This window comes from Ursus maritimus, unplaced genomic scaffold (assembly GCF_017311325.1).
Source record: "Ursus maritimus isolate PB19 unplaced genomic scaffold, ASM1731132v1 scaffold_3, whole genome shotgun sequence".
Taxonomy (NCBI): Eukaryota; Metazoa; Chordata; class Mammalia; order Carnivora; family Ursidae; genus Ursus; species Ursus maritimus.
The window spans coordinates 1,110,753-1,129,323 of NW_024425563.1; the positions used below are offsets into that span (position 1 = coordinate 1,110,753).

Sequence of the window (18,571 nt, forward strand, 5' to 3'; positions counted from 1 at the left end):
AAGATAATTAATGTGTGCCGTCTTCCACCCGCTGTCTCCGTGGCCCAGACCCGCCCAAGCCCGGGCCCTCACCGCACGGGGCAGAGGCCATGGAGGTGGGGCGCCCTCGTGGGGGCTGCGAGCCCAGCACTTCTGCTAGGGGTCCTGCTGTGCCTCTGACCCCTCACGGGGGGGCTACAGGGTAGAACCCATCTGTGGGACTGAGCGGAGACCCCGGGGAGGGCCGTGTGGGACGGCAAGAACGAGACAGAGCAAGGGCTGCAGGTGCAACTAGCCCAGTGCCCCCACCCCGCCCCCGAGCATCTTGTTTGTGAAGGAGGAAGACCCCCTTCTTGAGGATCGGGCTTGCTACAGAGTGGACTGGACGGGGCGAGGACATTCCCTTGGAGGGATAGGCCTGGCCTCCAGCCTGCTGCTCAGATCCGAACAACACAAAACCCTGAATGAGCCGTGGACATGGATTCACCCAAAGAATGCTTTCAAGGACCAGTGTCAGGACCCCGCCTGTTTACAGGGCCTCATGAGCAGAAAGGGTTCTCGAGAAAGCATCCCTTCACGCCCATGAGAAAGTTCGAGGCAGTAAGGCTGGGGCCTGGTGTCCACCACAGGGCCCTGCAGGGCCTGTGCCCACGCCTCCCTCCATGGTCCATCGTGACATCTGCTCCTCTGGCTGTACCTTCAGACCCCTTTCCTTCCCTCCCACGGTGACCATGACCAGCCTGCCCGTGGCTGCTCCTGGAGGCCATGGCCCACCTTCCCTAACTGACAGGGGTGCCTTCTACCACCTGTCCGCCTCCTCGGGCTCCAGGCCCGTCAGTGCTGGGGCAGCCCTTTGTCCTGGGAAGCCACAGCTCCATCTCTCTGAGAGAGTCTTGGGGTCCTCAGGGTACGGTGAGTACTGTCACCCTGCAGGAGGGTCCTCTCCTCTCAGGAGGCCCCAGATCCAGAGGCTGGGGAGGCTGACGAGTGGCTCCCAGTGCCTCCCCTGCTGGCCCCTCCCCATGGCCTAACGTGGCCCCAGACTGTCGGGGGCACGGCACCACCTCCTGGCAGCCACCAGGCACACAGTGCACTAAAGGCTCGGAGAAGGCCAATAGGTGTGTTTGCGTGTGTTTGGCTGTATTTAGCTCTGTGTTTCCCAAACCTGCGTGAACAGAGACCTCATTTGTCACCGAGTACCTGTTACCATCTGGGAGAACACAGTGTGGGAGCTGTGACCTGCGGAGACGGGCCCTTCAGCCAGGGCCCTAAGTGGGAGAGGGGTCATGCCCACGGGCCTCTGTGCTGACTCGGGCTGCTGCTTAGAAAAGGCGTGTGTGGGGAAAGAAAGAACTCAATTAAGCAGGGACATTTCCCATTTCTTCTAATTCCTGCATAAGAAGATGCTCTGCCCTGAGAAGACCGGGAGCAGTGTGATTTCTAGGGCGGGGTCGGGGGGCTCAGCGGCCTCCTCACCCCATGACACTTCTCTGCCCCCACCAAGGAAAGGAAGGTGTGGGCAAGGCGGCAGAGTTCCCGGGGGGCAGCCGCGGCACCTGCTGCGCGGGGTGGGCCCGCGCCCCTCCCCCCTGGCACGGGCTCCAGCCTGGTGGGTTCCGAGCAGGGAGTTGTCCGTGAGGAAAGTGCCCAGTGACTGCCCAGCTGTGCTGCTTTCCAGGGGCCCGCCCCCAGGCAAGGGGGGCCAGCAGGTCCACTCTGAGGTCCCCGAATGACCCGGACGCTTCACCCCCTGTCACAGACGCCCGTATGGGTATAAACGTGTGGCAGACTGGATGAGGTTTTGGAGGTGGAAATGCATCTGGGTGCAGATCGGTGCCCCCAGGAACCGTGGCTTCAGCTCTGCCAGCAGCTGGGCTCCCCCCACCCACCTCGCCTGCCCCCCGCACCCACTCCCTCTCCGTGGTGTTGCTAATGGCGCTCGGCCATTCAGTTGTCCGGCCCCATTTAGATCACAGAGGAGACTTCTGCACACCCTTTCAGTTAAAGTGACAGGGCCAAAGAGAGGGGCAAAATTACCGCACTGTCGCTACGTGCTTAATTACATGGAATTCTGCATAAATTGTCCAGTGCAAGGAATTATTCTGATAAATTAAAATACTAATTAAATAGGCTACTGCAGAATTTTGAGAACATTGTAGGGTTCTGCTTGTCCAGGTAATTTGCATATCCTTCATCTAGTGAATTTAATTTTAAAGGACTTCTTTTTTGTGTTTGGAAACCCTTTCTTCTCCCGTGAAGATAAAAATGGGCTTTGTGCATCGTTCTTGGCGTTATTAAAGCAGCTTCTCCCAGGGTCTCCGCCTCCCGGCCTCCCAGCCAGCTCGGCCCGCCAGCTTGGAGTCTGCACCGGGCCGTAAAAATAACTCGGAGCTGACATTTGACAGAACGCCTGGCAGGAGCAAAGCTTTTCTTTCCCCTCAAAATGCTTTAGCCCAAGACTGAAGAACATGGCAGGGTCACCACGGCGTTCCCAGGAAGTGGCCTCCGCGTCAACAGCAAAGTGGGGGCAGCTCGAGGCGCAGGCTGAGGCCGAGGACATTCCTACCGGGACTCCGCCCCGCGAAGGGGGTTCTGAAGGGAGATCCACAGGACTGGGGGCACCCCCGGAGCAGACTTTGTGAGACCGTGAACGCCCAAGGTAGTGTTGAGAAGGGTGTCCGGGGGGCCTGGGGACTGCCGAGCACGCTGAAGACCACCGGGTCTGCTCTCACGTCAGGCCCGGTTGGGCAAATAGAAGCAGAGAAGGGCTGTCTGTAGGATGCGTTGTGCGCTGTCTACAGACGCTAGGAAAGGCCGAGTCGCACAAGGTCACGCGGGGCTCTGCCTCTCCACCATCTTCACTACCAACAACAACAAAACAGAGAGGACGTGACCCCAGGACTGAGAAGGGACAGAAGAGCACAAGCCGCAGGCACCACGGCCCCTGGCTGCCGCAGGGGCTTGCAGACGGGGCAGGAAACCCGCCATGAAGGCTCCTCTGGGAAGAGCCGGAGGTGGGCTTCTGGAATGTGGTGTCGCCGCAGGTCTGCAATGAGTTCTCAGGCACCGCACACGGCCTCGGGTTCTCTCCGAAGCATCATGGCCAGCGCTCTTCATCCCCTCTGTGGCAGAGCCCACGGTGGCATCAAGGGGGGCCCTGGAGCCAGGACAGCATCTGCAGGACACTCAGCCTCTCATGATCTCCCGTGGAAAACATGAGAAAACGCAGACAGAGGAGCATTCTGCGGTAGATTGACCTCTCCTTGAACGGCTGTAGTCAAGTATAGACTGTGACGGTTAATATCAATCAGAAAGATGGGTCCACACCACAGGACACTGTGCCTGGGTCCATCCTAGTCGTCTGTACGCACACACGTGTGCACGTGCGTCTGTGGAGGGCAGCCTGGAGGCCCGCGTACGGGAGGCCTGGCTGATGTCCTGCATTCCGGGTGAAGAATCTGTAGAACGGGAGGAAGGGCTCGATGTCACTGTGTGAATTACCCCAGGACAGACGTAATGTCCTGACTGAGGTGACGGCGATGGGCCTCCTGCCTGTCCGGGCCCTCTCGAGTGCACAGCCGGTGAGGCACACTCCAGGACTTTCCCAGGGAGCCCCCCACTGACTGTGATCCCGCTGGGCCGATGCCGGCTGGGCCACGTCTGGAGCGGCGTGGTCACGTCCGAAGGCCCCTCTCGGTGGACTTGAGCACGCGGTTGCTGCATCCCACCCTCACGGAGGCCCTCTGATAGCACGTCAGCTCGTCAGGGCTCGCCCACTCACCGCCCGCCCAACACCTGGCATGCCGCCCAGCCGCACACGGAGAGCCCTGGACAGATGGATGGATGGACGGACAGATGATTTAGAGGACAGACGCTAATTCTCTCTTCAACAACACTTCAATCTGGCTAATCCTAAAAACTAGCTGGTGATGGGGGATGGAAGCAAATTTTTAGGAAATGTAGATTACCAGACCCACCAAAGATCTGGAAAAGCCAGGAAACAGTGGTTTTACCGCGACCTGAAGTTGAGTCTTGAGTTGCGCGACGAGGAGTGGTGGACGGGCAGAGGGTCCCGAGGGAAAGCAGCGGAGAGCAGATGCGTCGTGCGGAAGAGGAGGGGGCGTCCGTGTGGCTCGCAGAGCAAGTGGAGCTCAGACCGGCGGATTCACGGAGACAGCGACGCTGGCGCGGAAGCCAGACCTTAACGCAGGTCACCGGCACGTCCGCGCGTGTCCGGCCTCTGCGGCAAATGGAAGCAGCATCAATCAGCACATGGGTCGCATTGGAGACCAGCGGTTCCTGGTATTTTAGAGCAGTGAGCAAACAGACGGCACTGCTGCAGGTTCCGTAAAGCACGGGCTGAGCAGTGCGCGCACGGCACCCCCACCCTCCCCGCTGCCCAGGGGCGAGCGCTCTGCTACAGCTTCCGTGAGGGGAGACTGAGGCAGGGTGAGGCCAAGGAACGTGCCAAGGACCACAGTGGGCTGCAGACCCCTTGCTGTCTTCAGCTGAGGTGGAGGCGTGGCGGGTAGCCACCTGGAAGAGGGGTCAGTAGGTGCTCCGGAACCAGTGTGTGCTCCAGTCTCTGCCCTGGAGAGAAGCTTTCTTGAGAACAGGCTACGTAGGACCTCGAAGCCCGGACTAGGGAAATGTCGTTGGACAGGAAGCGGCATGCTGTCCAGTGCGTGCAGCTCTGTGTGACCTCTGTCTTTCTCAGGGTGGAGACGAGTGTCCCACGGAACCAACAATGCCAGCCACAGGCGCCCAGCATGCAGAAGCCCCGCTCAGCCAGAGGAGTCAGGCTGGGGGGCCGTCACGGGATGGTGGGCCCTCAGTGGCAGCTGTGGCCACGGAACACAGAGAGGGGGTCATGGTGACCACCCAGTGCCTGGCATAGGGCTGTCCAGGGGCTCGAGGGGAGTCGTGATGGGAGCTGGCCTGCTTGTCTCCTGGGGCTCCGGGAGACCCCTGTTCTCTCCTCTGCCTCCCCACCAGCCCACGGGCAGGCTGTGGAGTCTGGGTGGGTCAGTCTGCAGGTGGCACTGGGCACAACTAGTGACTGGCCTTGACCTGGGGGCCGGGCGCCACCCCCAAAGGCACATGTTGAATCTCTATCCCAGTCTGACCGTGTTTGGACATACGGGGAGAGTAAGGGTCAACTGAGGTCACAAGGGTGGGGTCCTAATCCAGCAGGGTTGGGGTCCGTGTAAGAGCTGGGGGAGTGAGCCCCTCCAGCACGTGCGAGCCGACCCTGTGAGAGGCAGTGGTCTGCAAGCCGGGAAGGGGGTCCTCACCAGACACCCACCCTGCCATCCCCTCCCCCAGCCCTGCAGCCCCCAGTGCGTGGGTCCACACCGCCTGAGTCAGACCTGCCCGTGGCTCTGGGCGGCGCCACCCACTGGGCTTCCTTGGCTTCCCCATTTCTGAAATGGAGACCACATGATCTAAACCCAGCTGGTGTTAAGGCTTAACAAGGTTGGCGTGCACCTGGCCGGCAGCAGTCTTACTACGGTTTTGATTACAGACTCGGTTATTTGGGTTTTAACGTACGCTTCGGTTTGCTCCGTCCGGGGGGCGCGGCGGCCCCTGCACCCTTCGGAAAACCTTTACTGCACACAGCGTCATCTGCGCGCCTCAGGTTGTCCGTCTCAGCTGCTGACGGGTGTGGACTGAGTGAACTCCACTTTAAAAGGTCAGGCAGCTTTGAGAGGCTCTGGCGGGTGGAGTCTCCTTTGCGCTGAGCCTGAGCCATCACCGCGCATGAGCGCGAGCACACCGCCCGGAGCCCGAGAAGCAGGTGCTGCTGCCCTGCGGCCTGCGGGCGTCACGGGGCCGGCGCTTCACCGAGTCTCAGAGGGCATTGCTTTGTTACGACGTAGCAAGGACCGCGAGTACACGGTAACGTGACGCTTTCTAATCACCGGGGTCACTTTGTGCGTACCGCGGGGTCATCGCAGAGCCATTGGCCAGGTCGGCTCGTGCAGACGGCGGACACACGTTTGAGCCCAGCCACAGTCGGGCTTTCGCTGATCCGCTTTCCAACATGCTGCCCGTGGTTTTCTGTCCGTGTTGGTGACACAGCGTTTCGCAAAGAACCCACCAAGCAGCCGATGTCCCTTCCAGGACTTTCTGGAGCTGTTCGGAAGGTGCAGTGGAAAACCATCTGGGAAGAGTGGGAACGCGTAGGACTCCTCAGACGGGCTCTGACAGCCAGTGTGCGGGCACGCGGCTCGGTGCCGTGTCCGCGCGTGAGGCAGTCGAGGAATCACGACGCATCAGGCCCCAACCTGGGCACGAACAGAGCTCCCCGCCGCGGGGTGGAGCCGGTGTTCGCCGCCCACTGGGGCTCGTTGCCACGTTCCTGGAGATTGTGTGAGCTGGTTGTGAAAAATCACATTTTACACACTTACGTGTAAGTGACGTCGAAAACAAAGGACCCGGTACCCGCCAGTTCACCACGTCGTACTGTTCCCTGCACACTCGCGCGTCTACATCCCTGTCTGCGGGTGGTGGGAGCGCCGGAAAACCACGAGGCAGCGACGCCACAGCGACAGTTCGCGGACGCGTGGTGAGTCTGCACCGCGCGGCTCGAAGACGTGCACAGACGTGGGCGGGGTCCCCGGGAAGGCCTCTCGGCACTTGCGGTCTTGGTGCTTGGAAGGTGACACTGCTTCCAGCGAACCGAGGTTGGCACTGCATCTCTGGCGTGGGGAAGGGCCTGCCCGAGGCCTGGGGCTCAGAAGAGCGCCTGGGCCTGGGGACTGGTCAGCACGGCTGCGCGTGTCCACCGGAGACGTAGGGTAGGGCTTGTCCGCTCTGCAGTCCGAACTTCACCTGCAGACCGGTGAACGAGCAGGTGTCCGGGCAGAGAACGGCCAGCATTCAGCCTCCTGCTCTTGTGGTGGACACGGGCCTGCAGACCCGCCAGCAGCCGCCTGCCTCGTACAGGATGTTTCATTGGGACATAAGCAGGACAGTTTCCTTAAGGAGGGTCCCGGCAGCCTCCTCCCCACAGGGCAGGTGGAGACCCTTGGCCGCCGGCCCCCGTGTAGCAGTTTGCTGACTCTGGGGTTGCGTCCCCACATTGCTGTGGCGGGGCCGCGGGTGTCTGTCACAGCGCGGTGGCCACTGATGGAGTACTTTTAAATTCGGTTTTCATATGCCTCCTGTTCCTCAGCCTATTTAAGAGCTCATTATTATTCCCCCAAAAGTAGCTTGCGATTCAGCAAAGCGTTTCCTTTGTTCGCAGAAGAACATTAAAATCATCGCTTTGTACCCTCTCTCTTGAAGACTGTCCTCCTCCATTCAGGGTTTCCGTTTGGGCCACTGCCTCGCCCTGCCCTCCCCCTGCTCCCGCACCCAGCGTGAGGCTCTGAACCACACACAGCTGTGTTTGCCTCATTCTTTCCGTGCGGGGATAATTACCTGCATGTAAAAATAATGTGCATTTGTTCAAAGCGAAAAACTTTCTACAAGACCACGAAAGGCCCCCAGGTGGGGCAGGCGGGCTGCAAGGGCATCTCATTTACATCCCTGCACAGGACAGAATTCCGTCACCCAAGATTAACGGGGGCGGATACCGTAAGAGGTGGAAGTAATCGATGTTTTCTTGTTCTCGTTCCGCATTAACCACAATGGCAAGGCACCCCTCGTTCTTGAGGTCTGCGGCAAAACTCCGTTTTTCCTGGTTTTCATTTCCAAAATGACATGGGCTTATCCGAGAGACTGTTTCTACAGATTTGAAAGTAAGGTCAATTGCTTTGTGACACAACTTCTTCTCCACAAAGTGGGGGCAGGTCAGTTTGTGGTGTTGGCATTAGGATTACTGAGTTTTCATTTACATCCGCTAATCGTTTCCAGAGCTCATTTCTCTTGGTCTGATTTGGAGGGTGATTCATTGTCTGCAAGTCTTCCTTGTTGTAAAAGAGGACGAGGCCTGTACTGGAGCTAAACCGTCACGGAATGTGTCTTGTGGGGGCGCGGGTAAGGGACGAGAACAGCCCCCACACCGCTGGGATGCAGACGCACGCTCAGGCTTGCCTTCCAGTGAGCCCTTCTTGTGAGCTCAGGGCGCTAGTTAACAGAACGTATTTCCCAATGATAACGCACTGAATAACCAGATACCATTCGAAAACAAGACTCCGCCGTCTGCCAAGAATGTCTGCATTGGGCGTCTCGCGCAGTCTTCACGACAGGTCTCTCAGCTCCCTGGGATGACGTTTGAGCATGAACCTGAAGGCACTGGGAAGGCTGGCCCGTGCGTCTGCCCCCGTGGGGAGCAGGGCCTCACGCTCGGCTGTACGAGCTCCAGGCTGGCTCGCAGGTCGGCGGCTGACTTAGGCCATCTGCGCAGTGACTTAATGCAATGTTTTTCGGTAGAGAACGCTCAGGGTTTCTTGAGAAGAGTGAGCTGTGCACGCTGACCCTGTACTTCTTCACTTTTCCTCACAGTTGACAACAAGGACAAACTGGAAAAAGCGTCTGGACTGAAAATTCTTCACGCTGGAAGCGGGTCGGTGAGTAGTGGAGGGGCTGCCCTCCGAGATGCGCGTGGTCGGCGGCCGGGGGACAGGCCCACGGACGGGCCGAGTGACGTCATGCTGACGTAAGGGAAGGCCGGTCGGTCGGTGCCTCCTGTGGCTCGAAGGCGCTCATCCACGGTGCCTGGTTAACGTGGCGTTGGTGTTGGTTGCCTTTGAAGTCCTGGCTCGGCATCTCCCTGATGCGTCGGGAAAACACTGGAATTCAGAGAACACATGCCTCCTTCTTCAGAGGTCTTGCAGTTGCTCAGTGTGGGCTCGAGCCAGCCGAGGAAGTTCTGCTCTCCTCGGGGGGTCTGAGGACGCAATGGGGTAGGGCGCCATGCATGCGAGAACGCTCTGTGATGGGACCGCGTCAAGCAGCGGTGGTGCCCTCACGTGGCTGTGTTGGTCAGAAAGAGGCACTTGACCAAACACTCCGTCAGCAATTAAAGCTGATGGCAGTCACCTCGGGGAACCCTGGCCGATGCCTGCATTCCCGGTGTTGGGGCAGTTTAATGAATTGTAGGCAGGACACGGACGTGCTTCCTTGCAGCAGTGGTACGTGGCCACTTGTAAGGCAGCGTGGACGGAGACCAACCGTGCCATTGTGTCTGAGATTTTTGATTTCACAGCACTCGCGATTACAGATAATTAACTATCATGGGGCAGCTCATTTATAAGTGCTCCTTGCTCCCCGAGAGACGTCCTCCACAGAGCCGCTCCGAGACCCGCCACTTTCTTGGGGAATCTCCCATTCGGCAGCCATGAGTCCTGGCTCTTGAAGTAAGAACGTGTTTAATTAGTCGTTCTTCACAAACGGGCTCCTGTGCTTCCCAAGCGGGAGGCGGGTAGGAATAGCCTTGCAGGGAAAACAGCCTGTGCCCTACACTCGTGTTCCAGGGACGTGACGGCGGAGAGCCGGGGGGAGCGGCAGAAACTCGTCAGCAAAGACTTGACGGGACGGAGACTCTCTGCCCCACTGCAGCGGGTGGTGGTCTTGGTTGTGAGCAGGGGCGAGGCCGGAGACGGCCGAGGCCTGGGGAGGCGCAGTGGCCAGTGGCAGGAAGGGCCCCGATGGGGTGGAGGGTTGGAGTCGTGATGGAAGGTTCTGGATGTGCTGCCCGTCTGGGGGGCAGTGAAGGCGTGAAGCCCCTGCCTTCCTTTCCCATCGCATCCTCGTCGGGTAGGAACCCCTTGTGGTGCCACGTCGTTCCCACGGGAGGTGACCGGGCAGAGTGTCCACACCGCTGCTGGCCAGGAAAGCTCTGGCGCCATGAGTCCTCTCTGCATGAGGGTCGGTCCGTGGGCCGCGGGGGAGGCTGGCTGTGCTGCCCTGGAGGGTGTGCTGTGCGGGCCGGGCAGGCTCTGCTCTGGGGCCGGCCCCTGGAGACCCCAGAGCTCCTTTTCCCGAGGAAACATGGCCTCCTGAGGTTTCGGGAAAGAGAGGGGACACGCGAGGGCTGAGCCCACGGGCTGGCTGCTGTCGAGCACGGCTTTCCCCGGAGCCCACCATGCTGGCTGCCGGACAGCGCAGCCTCAAACACCGTCATCAGTGACACGCGAGCTGTGGCCTCTCGAGGAGGAGCTACTCGGAACGGGGGTCTGGGAGCCGCGACCTCGTGTCCTCGCTCCTCCCCAGCATCTGGGCCAAACCCTGCTCCTGCGGTCCCTGCCTCCACCTGGCCTGCGTGCCCGTGCCACGGCTCTGCCCTCCATGACCTGCCCGTCTGTGAGAGGCCCGGGGCCTCGCCCTCCTGTCCGCGCTCGCTGGCAGCTTCAGATCTTCTTCCCGAGCATCGCCTCCCCCAGTCTCCATCCTCCGCACAGGACTCCATGTCCTTGTTGTCACACGAGGTGCTCGCCGTCTCCACCTCGCCGGGTCACCGGGAAGATTGACGGAGGCGCGGGCCTGGCTTGCGGCCCCTCACAGCCGGCCGTGGCACCATCCCCGTGTCTGCTCTCCGACGAGCCGCCCTCCCGGGCTCTGGGCCCCCCCCTTGGTGGTGCACGGGGTCTGCGTGTGCACACAGAAGCCCCTGCCCGAGCCCCCGACACCCGGGGCCTGTGTGCGGCGCAGACTTCCCCCTCACGTCACGTCTTCATTTCTGCATTTGTTTTGGAATCTCGGGTCTCAGTTGTGTGTGGTTTTCGGTGGATGTATTTTCTTTAGGGTTTCTACGTGTATACAGCGAGAGACGCCTACCCTGCTCAGGTTAGCGCACCGTTCATTTGTCCTAAAGATACGCGCTGAGTGCCTACTGTGTGCCGGGCAGTTTAAGGACCGGTCTTGGCAGTGAACGGGATAGACCAACCTCCCACCTCGTGGAGCTCCCCTTTCCCTGGAAGCTGGGGTCCACTGAGGGATCAGACTCCCCGTCTCCTCTCAAGACAGCCTCCCATCACCCCCACCGGGTTTTGTCTCAGGCGGGCAAACCATCTCTGTCCGTTCCGCGTGACAAACTTCACGCCACGGTCTAGAGAGCCTCATGCCGCCGTCCCCTCGGGCTTCCTCCCCTGCGTCCCAGCTCCTGCCCTCGTACGCTGGGGTTCTGAGCCCGTGCCTCTTGACCTACGAATGCACTCACCCTCAGGTCGTTGACCTGCAGCGGAATCACTACCTCTCGTTCACTCCCCCGTCCGTCTGCAGATACGGAGCAGGGCTGGGTGTTGTCAGGAACGTTGGTGCTTTAGCGCAAATGTGCGTCTTCTTCCACGCCCCCCCATTTCTGCGTGTCTCCCTGGCTTTCCTACCCCCTCCTTGCCAACGGACCACAAACTCACGACCGTAGACCGCAGACGCAGACGGTCACGTCCGTCCATGCTCACTTGCCCGTACTCGTCCAGAACACTCACTTTAAAGTTCTCCTTCCTCCTTCCACAGCCCCCCCCCCCCGTGTGTGCAGCACACACCCTCGGTCTGTGGTCCTGACGTGTGCTGCGTGGGCAGAGCCCTGCACCCTCCTGCGTCTGAACCGCCAGCTGGAACGAGGGTGTGGGTCTCCTTCCTCTGCAGGCGTGAAGGCACCTGCTCTGCCTTCCTGCTTCTGTGGTTGTACCAGGGCCTCCTTCTCTGGCTCGTTACGTCAGCTACAGATATGCTGGAGGATTTCCCACGCTGTTGAATACAAACCCCTGGGCACCAGATAGCCCCTCTGACCCCAGATCCCTTCACAGCAAAACCCTTCGCCATTGGTGCCTGTTTCCCCCACCCGGCACCTCACCCCCTTGCTCCCGTCAGGCCCGTCAGGACTTGACGAAGCCATCATCAGCGCCGTCTGACTCGTGGTGGCCACAGCCAGCCGCCCCTTTCTCTGCTGAGGTTCCTTGTCCTCTTTGCTGTCCAGCCTGCTTTTTGGAGCCCTGGCCCTGTGGAGGGCCTTGCTCTGACCCCCGGGTCTCTGACTGTCCCGGGCACCGTCTTGTCATTCTTCCCTGTCCTGCCTCCCAAGGGATCGGTCCAGGCCTTGGCTTTGTTCTTATTCGAGGATGGTGACCCCAAATTTGATCTCCAGACTGACACGCTCACTGTGCCCCACTCGCCCCTGCATTTCTGCACTTGGGGGTCTGCACAAAGTGGGCAAAGCAGGACGCTTGATTCCCCTGCCAGTGCAACTCTGTCCCCAAGCCTCCCTGTCTTAGAAACAGAAATGACGTTGCTGTGGGTCGTGTCATGCTGTCTACGCACTGGATTGAGCCAACTCACGGAAATCTGAGTTGCACTTGGACTGTTTGTGAAGATGACCGTTCAAACTTGGAGGAATCGCCCTCTGCTCGTTCTGGGTGTCCGTCCTTCTCACACACGGATGGGGGTCGGCCTCGGCAGGCAGGCTGCTGGTGACTCGGTCGGTGGGGGCGGGGCTGTGGGTCCCGGGTCGGGGTGGGGAGGGCCAGCGAGTCCACCACCACAGCACTGGCTCCTTCCTTTCCACCCACCTGATCTGTTGCCCTCGGGTCCCCGATTGGAACCTGACCTTGAGAGCTCACCCGCTGCGTCCCTGGGGAGCCCCTCTGTTGGCAGCCCTGAGGCTTCTTTGCTGTGCCAGGGATTCAGAGACCAGCATGGCGGTGTTCCCGCACTTTGAAGTTGACTGAGGTTGTTCCAGTGGGTTCTCCAGCCCAGGATCCCCGCTTCCCCCTAGACTTCTGCCAAACCCATCCACGTTCAGAAGCCGCCCTTGATGGAGGCAGGGGTGCTCGTAGACTGGGAACTGGTTTTGGAAAGTGAAAATGGGAACAAAGGGGGCAAGTGGAGGTAATTTTAAAAAGCTAACGATGTCTGTTTCTCTGATGTTAACTGCCTCATGCAGTATTCAGCCTGATTCTGATGATTCTGGTTTTTTTGAAATGTGTTTGATACGAGCATGTCCGCCACTTCCTGACTCTGGCGTGCGCCGTGGAGGCTGATTGCTGGAAGCCCAGCGGTCTCACTCCCTGGCACTTGTGACTCACGCACGTGGGGACAGACAGCACATCAAAGCCCTTTAAGCCAAATGGCAGTATCTCCAAAGTGTAAGGGGAGTGAGCAGCTTACACGCACGCGTTCCTCATAGATTGGGGGTATTGTGACGTATCTCAGGATCTTCTGACATCTTGAAAGTGTCTGCATTTTCTTCAAATTAATGAAGTCCTATTTCTTCCAAAGGAGAATTATAATATTAAAAGAAAAACTCAAATATTTAGCAGGAAAATAACGTAGATGATTGTCACCAGGAGGACAGACCCAGAGTCAAGCTCCCACAAGTACGTCTGAAATGAGGAATTACTCTCTGATCTCTTGATGGCTTGACGAACATACAGCTGCAAGATTACCCCACCCGGCGGGAGAATAGCAGGCCTGCGAGCCTCTGCCTTGCTCCCGAGGCTTAGAAACCCAGCGAGGGGACATAGGAGGCCACACACTTCGCCACACAGCGGTCATGGTTCAGACCGAGTGCCGCGGCTCAGCCACAGAGCAGCTGCCCTGGGCGGCCATGAGCCCCCTGTCACCTGGCAGATTCATGGAGAAGAGGGATGGCTATCTGTTCGGATCCCAAAAAAGGAAATCTTTCCATCTCATTTAGGGAGGAGAAAGTTTTCCTCAACCCTCCTACAGTCCCTGGCTGGGTCTGACAGTCAAACTGACAAAGACAGACGAGCAGGACAAAAGCACACAGATATATTCAGTACAAGGTGCACATGTCATGGGAACATAAGAAAATGAAGACCCAAAGAAACAGACCCCAGTATTTTATGCTGGATTTGATGCAGGGTGGACAGTGGTGGGGAACACGGTAGGTTAAGGAGCGTGTAGGTAGGGCAGTACGTGGGGAGACTGAGGGATTCTGCTCTGCGTTGCTCTGTCTGGGAGATATGGGCTCTCCCTTCCTCCGGGTCCAGGGAGGGCACCTGTCTCATGAGGGTCTTGTGACCTGCCTCAGGAAGAAGGGGTCGTCAGCGAGACCTTCCTGCTCAGGCATGGTCTCTAACTCCTTTACCTTGAAATATTTCTATGTCCAGGCACCATATTTGGGGGAACCGTGTCCTGAACCCCATCCTCAGCACAGTGTGATGTTAGGCATGGTTTTCTTTTTTTTTTTAATTATTTTATTTTATGTTATTTTGAGAGAGAGAAGGAGCGGGGGTGGGGTGGGGAGGAACAGACAGAGCGAGAATCTCAAGCAGACTGTGCTCCGAGTGGGGAGCCCGAGCGGGGAGCAGGGCTCCCTTCACGACCCTGAGAGCACGGCCTGAGCCGAAACCGAGTCAGACGCTGAACCGACGGCACCACCCAGACACCCCGGGTGTGGTTTTCATGTACGTCTCCCAAGGGACCTGGTGTGTGAGCATCTTGCTTGAGGAAGGGTGGTGAGGGGTGGACCCCGCTCTCTGTGCTTCCCTTGCTTACGTCACTTCTTGGGCTCCTGGGCATGATTTTGTTCAAAGGAAGGATTCCATGGCCAAGACTAGATTGATCCCAAAAGTTCCTTAAAAGTCTATGGATCGACAGTCATGCTCCCACTCCTGGAGTTTGTGGGCGTTCTCGGCGTGACAGTTGGTACCGTGCGGGATGACGGACGTGTGAGGCCTCACTGCGCCTCTGTTGACAGAGAGCACGTCCGGTCGTCCCGGGGGCCTCTGGGAGGCACATGCTCCGGTTGGACCTAGATGGCTTGACGTGGAGGGACCTTTGCCCACAGTGTGACGAGACCGCCAGGGTGAACCTCCCCAAGTCAGGGGTGGGGGAAGAGCTCCACAAACAGTCGGGTGGAGGGAAGCCGTCATGTCGACGATGGCGCGGGCACCTGCCTTCCTCATGCCTGGTACAGGCTCACGGGAGAGCTGACGAGGCTCTGGCATGTGGGAGCGCGGCCATGACTTGGCCGGCGGATGGCTGTGAACCCCGTGAACGCAGGGCACCGCAGAAGGCCGTTCAGCCACCGTCAGCCCCGTGCTGAGTCAGGAGGTCACGGGCGGCGCTCTGACCGGTCCTGGAGCGCCATCAGAAGTGGTGACGGGCTGCTTGGGGGCGGTCGTCTGGCTTTGGTGGTAAAGCACAAATGTGCTAAGGCTCATACACTCACCCTGTAGAAAGCACGTGATGTCTACACGCAGGCGCCTACAGCTCGGACAGCGTACCCTCCGCTGGGCAGTCGTGGTCCCAGGGCTTTATCTCTGAGGACCTTTGCAAAAACTCAACAAATGAAATATAAAACCATAGGAAGGTAACTAATCACATCGGAATACTCAAACAGAATTTGATGATTTCTTAAAAACCGTTCTCAGGACTCTGCCGTCACCACAGCCACGACAGCCGCTTGCTGCACAGAGCACATGCACGCGTGTCGGTCCGTTGTCAGGAGGGGCTGGCGGGATCCCATGCGGTCCTCTCCTTATCCAGGAGTTCCTTCAGTATGATGCTGGTTCACTTGGAGATCGTCATGGGGTCACAGGGGTCGGAGGGGCAGCACCGGGAGGCCGTGTCCACACTCACTCTCGCGCCCCCAGCGCCCGTGCCTTCATCGTGCAGGACGGAGGTGCGTGTGGCTCGGTGTGTGCGCTCTTTGGTCATTTTACCTTTGATGCCACTTTTTACAATTTTAATTAAGAAAAGACATGTGACCAAAGTGAAGGAGTCCATGTTCGCACTTACGAACGCATGAGGAGACAAGAGGAAGCACCGCCGTGAGTGGACGCCCCGGGGCTCCTGACCTGTCGACCCCACAGACTGCTGTAGAGAATGCTGAAAATGGCTCAAGTCGGCACGTTTGCAGACATCTTCCGTGGCACTGGGTCACGCACAGGAAGGGCGTCGTGAGTCATTGAAACTATCCGGGCTGTTTGGATCGAGGCACGTACTTGGAAGTCCATGGGGGAGAGCCCTGGGTGTATGTGCGTGGAGGAGGCTGGGAGGGCGGAGAGCAGGCTCCAACCAGAGGCCGGGGAGCGTGACGTGGAGGCGGTGGGCTCTGAGGACGGGTCAGAAGGGCGGGAGCACCGTACTCCCATCTGTGCGAGAAAGGACGGTAGCATTTGAGGTTTCCCTCAAGGAGGCTGGGTGGGAGAAGATGGGGCTGTCAGTGTGGACGGGGTCTCTCGGGTAGACACCGTGAGTTGAGTTTGAAATGCTGGTCTTGTGTTTTCGAATGTCCATGATATTCCTCAGCTGGCGTGGCCTCCCATGGCTCCCCCCGAGCCTCCCCTCCACCAGCCCTCAGGCTGGCATGGAGACACCGACCATCATGGGCCCTCTGAAAGCCCAGGGCTAACCTTGGAACCTCTCTCCAGAAACACACACACACCCATACACGCCAACGCGGTCCCAGGGAATGTGTGGCATCCCTGTCCAATCCCGTCGGTGAGCCAGAAGCCATGGCTGAACGTCTGCTGGGGCTCTGGGTGGTGCTGGAGAGATCTCGGCCCCCCACCATTGTCCTCGGGTGCACAGGTCACCTGGGTTGTTCTGATCTGCATTTCTTGGAGAAAATGGAACTTTTTTCCTCCTAGATGCAAAAAGTGCGTTGGTCCTGAGGAAAGCCTGTTTCCTTGTAGACATTCTTAGTTTGTGCTTGAAATGGGAGCTCTGCATGAGATTGCATGAAAATATTGGCAGGGCCTGCCCAAATCTGCTCTGTACTCAGCAGAGCGGCCCCCAGATGAGCTGTTCTGAGTTTCACTGGACAGGCCACTGGAATTTACGTGGCTCCCCCACACTGCCGTTCCTCATACTGTGTTCTTCTTTCTTAAAAGTGAAGAAAATCACACAGAAGTGTGTTCGATATAATTAATGGCCCTTGACATATCGACAAATACGAGTTTATTATGAAACGACGTCTCTTTCTCCTGAAATGCTATATGAAGTACCACGTCGCATGGGCCACGAATGTCTTTCCAATACTTTTTGTGATTTAAGGCAGGAGAGGCGCCATGCGATGCGGCAGTTGCCATAGTGACAGATTCAATTTTTATTCAATATCAGAGTAAATAGTCACGTAAAATGAAATAAGTAGCATCTGCCTGTGGCAGCGGCAGCCCTGCGCCTCCGCCAGCCGCACCCCTCCCTCGCCCTCTCCTCGCAGCCCTGCATCTCCCCCAGCTGCACCCCTCCACCTTCTCCTTACGCCATCAGCTGTGTTTTTGTGAAAGTGTGTCTGGCACAGTTCTCCTCACGGGCTGTTGTCTAGGCTGGGATTGGACTGCATCCCCGTCAGAAGTGGGGGGTCTGTCTTAATAAAGACTGTCCCTGTAGCTTCCTCTATAGAACCGGTCAGTGTGGTCCCAGAAGTTACTTTTCATTTAAAAACTAAACTAGAGAGATACTCCTGAGAGCCCTCAGAAGGTAATATTCTTGAAACCCATTTTAAGGCTCAAAGGGTAAGAATTGGAATTGCTTGAAAGAGAGTAAAGAAGACCAGAAGGAACACCCACCAACCCAAACCTCGTCCGGCTCCTCCCAGCACAGCCGCCCGGGCCGCCAGCCACACGCAGCTCAGAGACAGAGAGAGGTCGCGGGCCAGGTGGCCATCAGGTCCCAGTCCAGGCAGCCCCACTCCCAAGCCCGTGTCTCAGTCCGTAAGTGGCGCCGCACCAGCCCGAATCCCGGAGGCCCTGGGTCCCCTTGCAGGGGGGGGGCCTTCACAGCTGGCTTCTGGTCCCCACAGACCGGTGTCCACCTGAGAGCCCCCTGCTCCTGCCCGGTTTCGGTAGAAAGTGGAAGAAGGGCAGTGCATCCGTGTGCTGGGGAGGCTGTGACAGAGCCCCGCAAACCAGCGGCCCGGACCCCGGGTGCGAGTCTCGCAGCTCTGGGGCTGAAAGTCCTGCTAACGGCTTTGGCGGGGTGTCCCCCTGCGGTGCTCAGGGAGGGTCCTCCCCAGGCTCCGTCCGAGGCTGATGGACCGTGGGCTCCACCCACACCTGCCACTCTGCCTGCAGTCTGTGTTCATGTCCCGATGTCCCCTGTCACGAGGACTCCCCCCATATTGGATGAGGACCTCTAGAACAACCCTGTCTCCAGATAAGGTTCCTCCCTCACGTGCTGGGCGTTAGGACTCCAGCATATCATTTGGGGGAGACACAAGTCAGCCCACGACAACTGGTCATCTCCCCTCCCCACTCCGCTCAAGAGCTTGGGTTCTAGAAAGCTGCTTCCCGGTCAGGGGTCCCGAAGTTGGGTGGAGGCACTGTTCAGGGGCCGGCAGACGCTCCCCGTCCCGAGGCTGAGGGGGCACACGGTCCCTCGGCAGCCTGGGAATGAAGCACGCCCGTCCCCACCTGCCCGTCTCTCCCCACGGCATCCGTCAGAGCCGAGCAGAGTGATGTGATTTCGTGTCTGTCCCCCTGTAACCGTGCACTGCGGAGTAAAATCCACGAGTGTCTTAATCATGCCCAGCGTCCCCAGCACCCGGCACGAGGCCTGACATACGGCAGAAACTCAATAAATACACGTTGAAGCAAATCGAACCGTGAACCTTGGCTGCAGGGTGGATGCCCCTGCCGCTCCCCTCTCCATGGGTCATTCAGACCGCCGTTCCCGGGCCTTGGAACCTCCGTGGAGAATATCTGACTCCATAATTGTACTGTGTGCACTTCGTCCG

The 18,571-nt window shown here is 58.7% G+C and overlaps 1 protein-coding gene across 1 annotated transcript in view; it reads left to right on the forward strand.

Moving 5' to 3' along the window:
* Positions 1 to 18,571, forward strand: part of PTPRN2 (protein tyrosine phosphatase receptor type N2) — a 796,662-nt gene that overhangs the window by 506,771 nt on the left and 271,320 nt on the right. Inside the window, exon 11 of the mRNA XM_040644526.1 lies at positions 8,431 to 8,495. Within this exon, the coding sequence (XP_040500460.1) occupies positions 8,431 to 8,495 (65 nt within the window). The remainder of the gene's footprint in view (positions 1 to 8,430; positions 8,496 to 18,571) is intronic.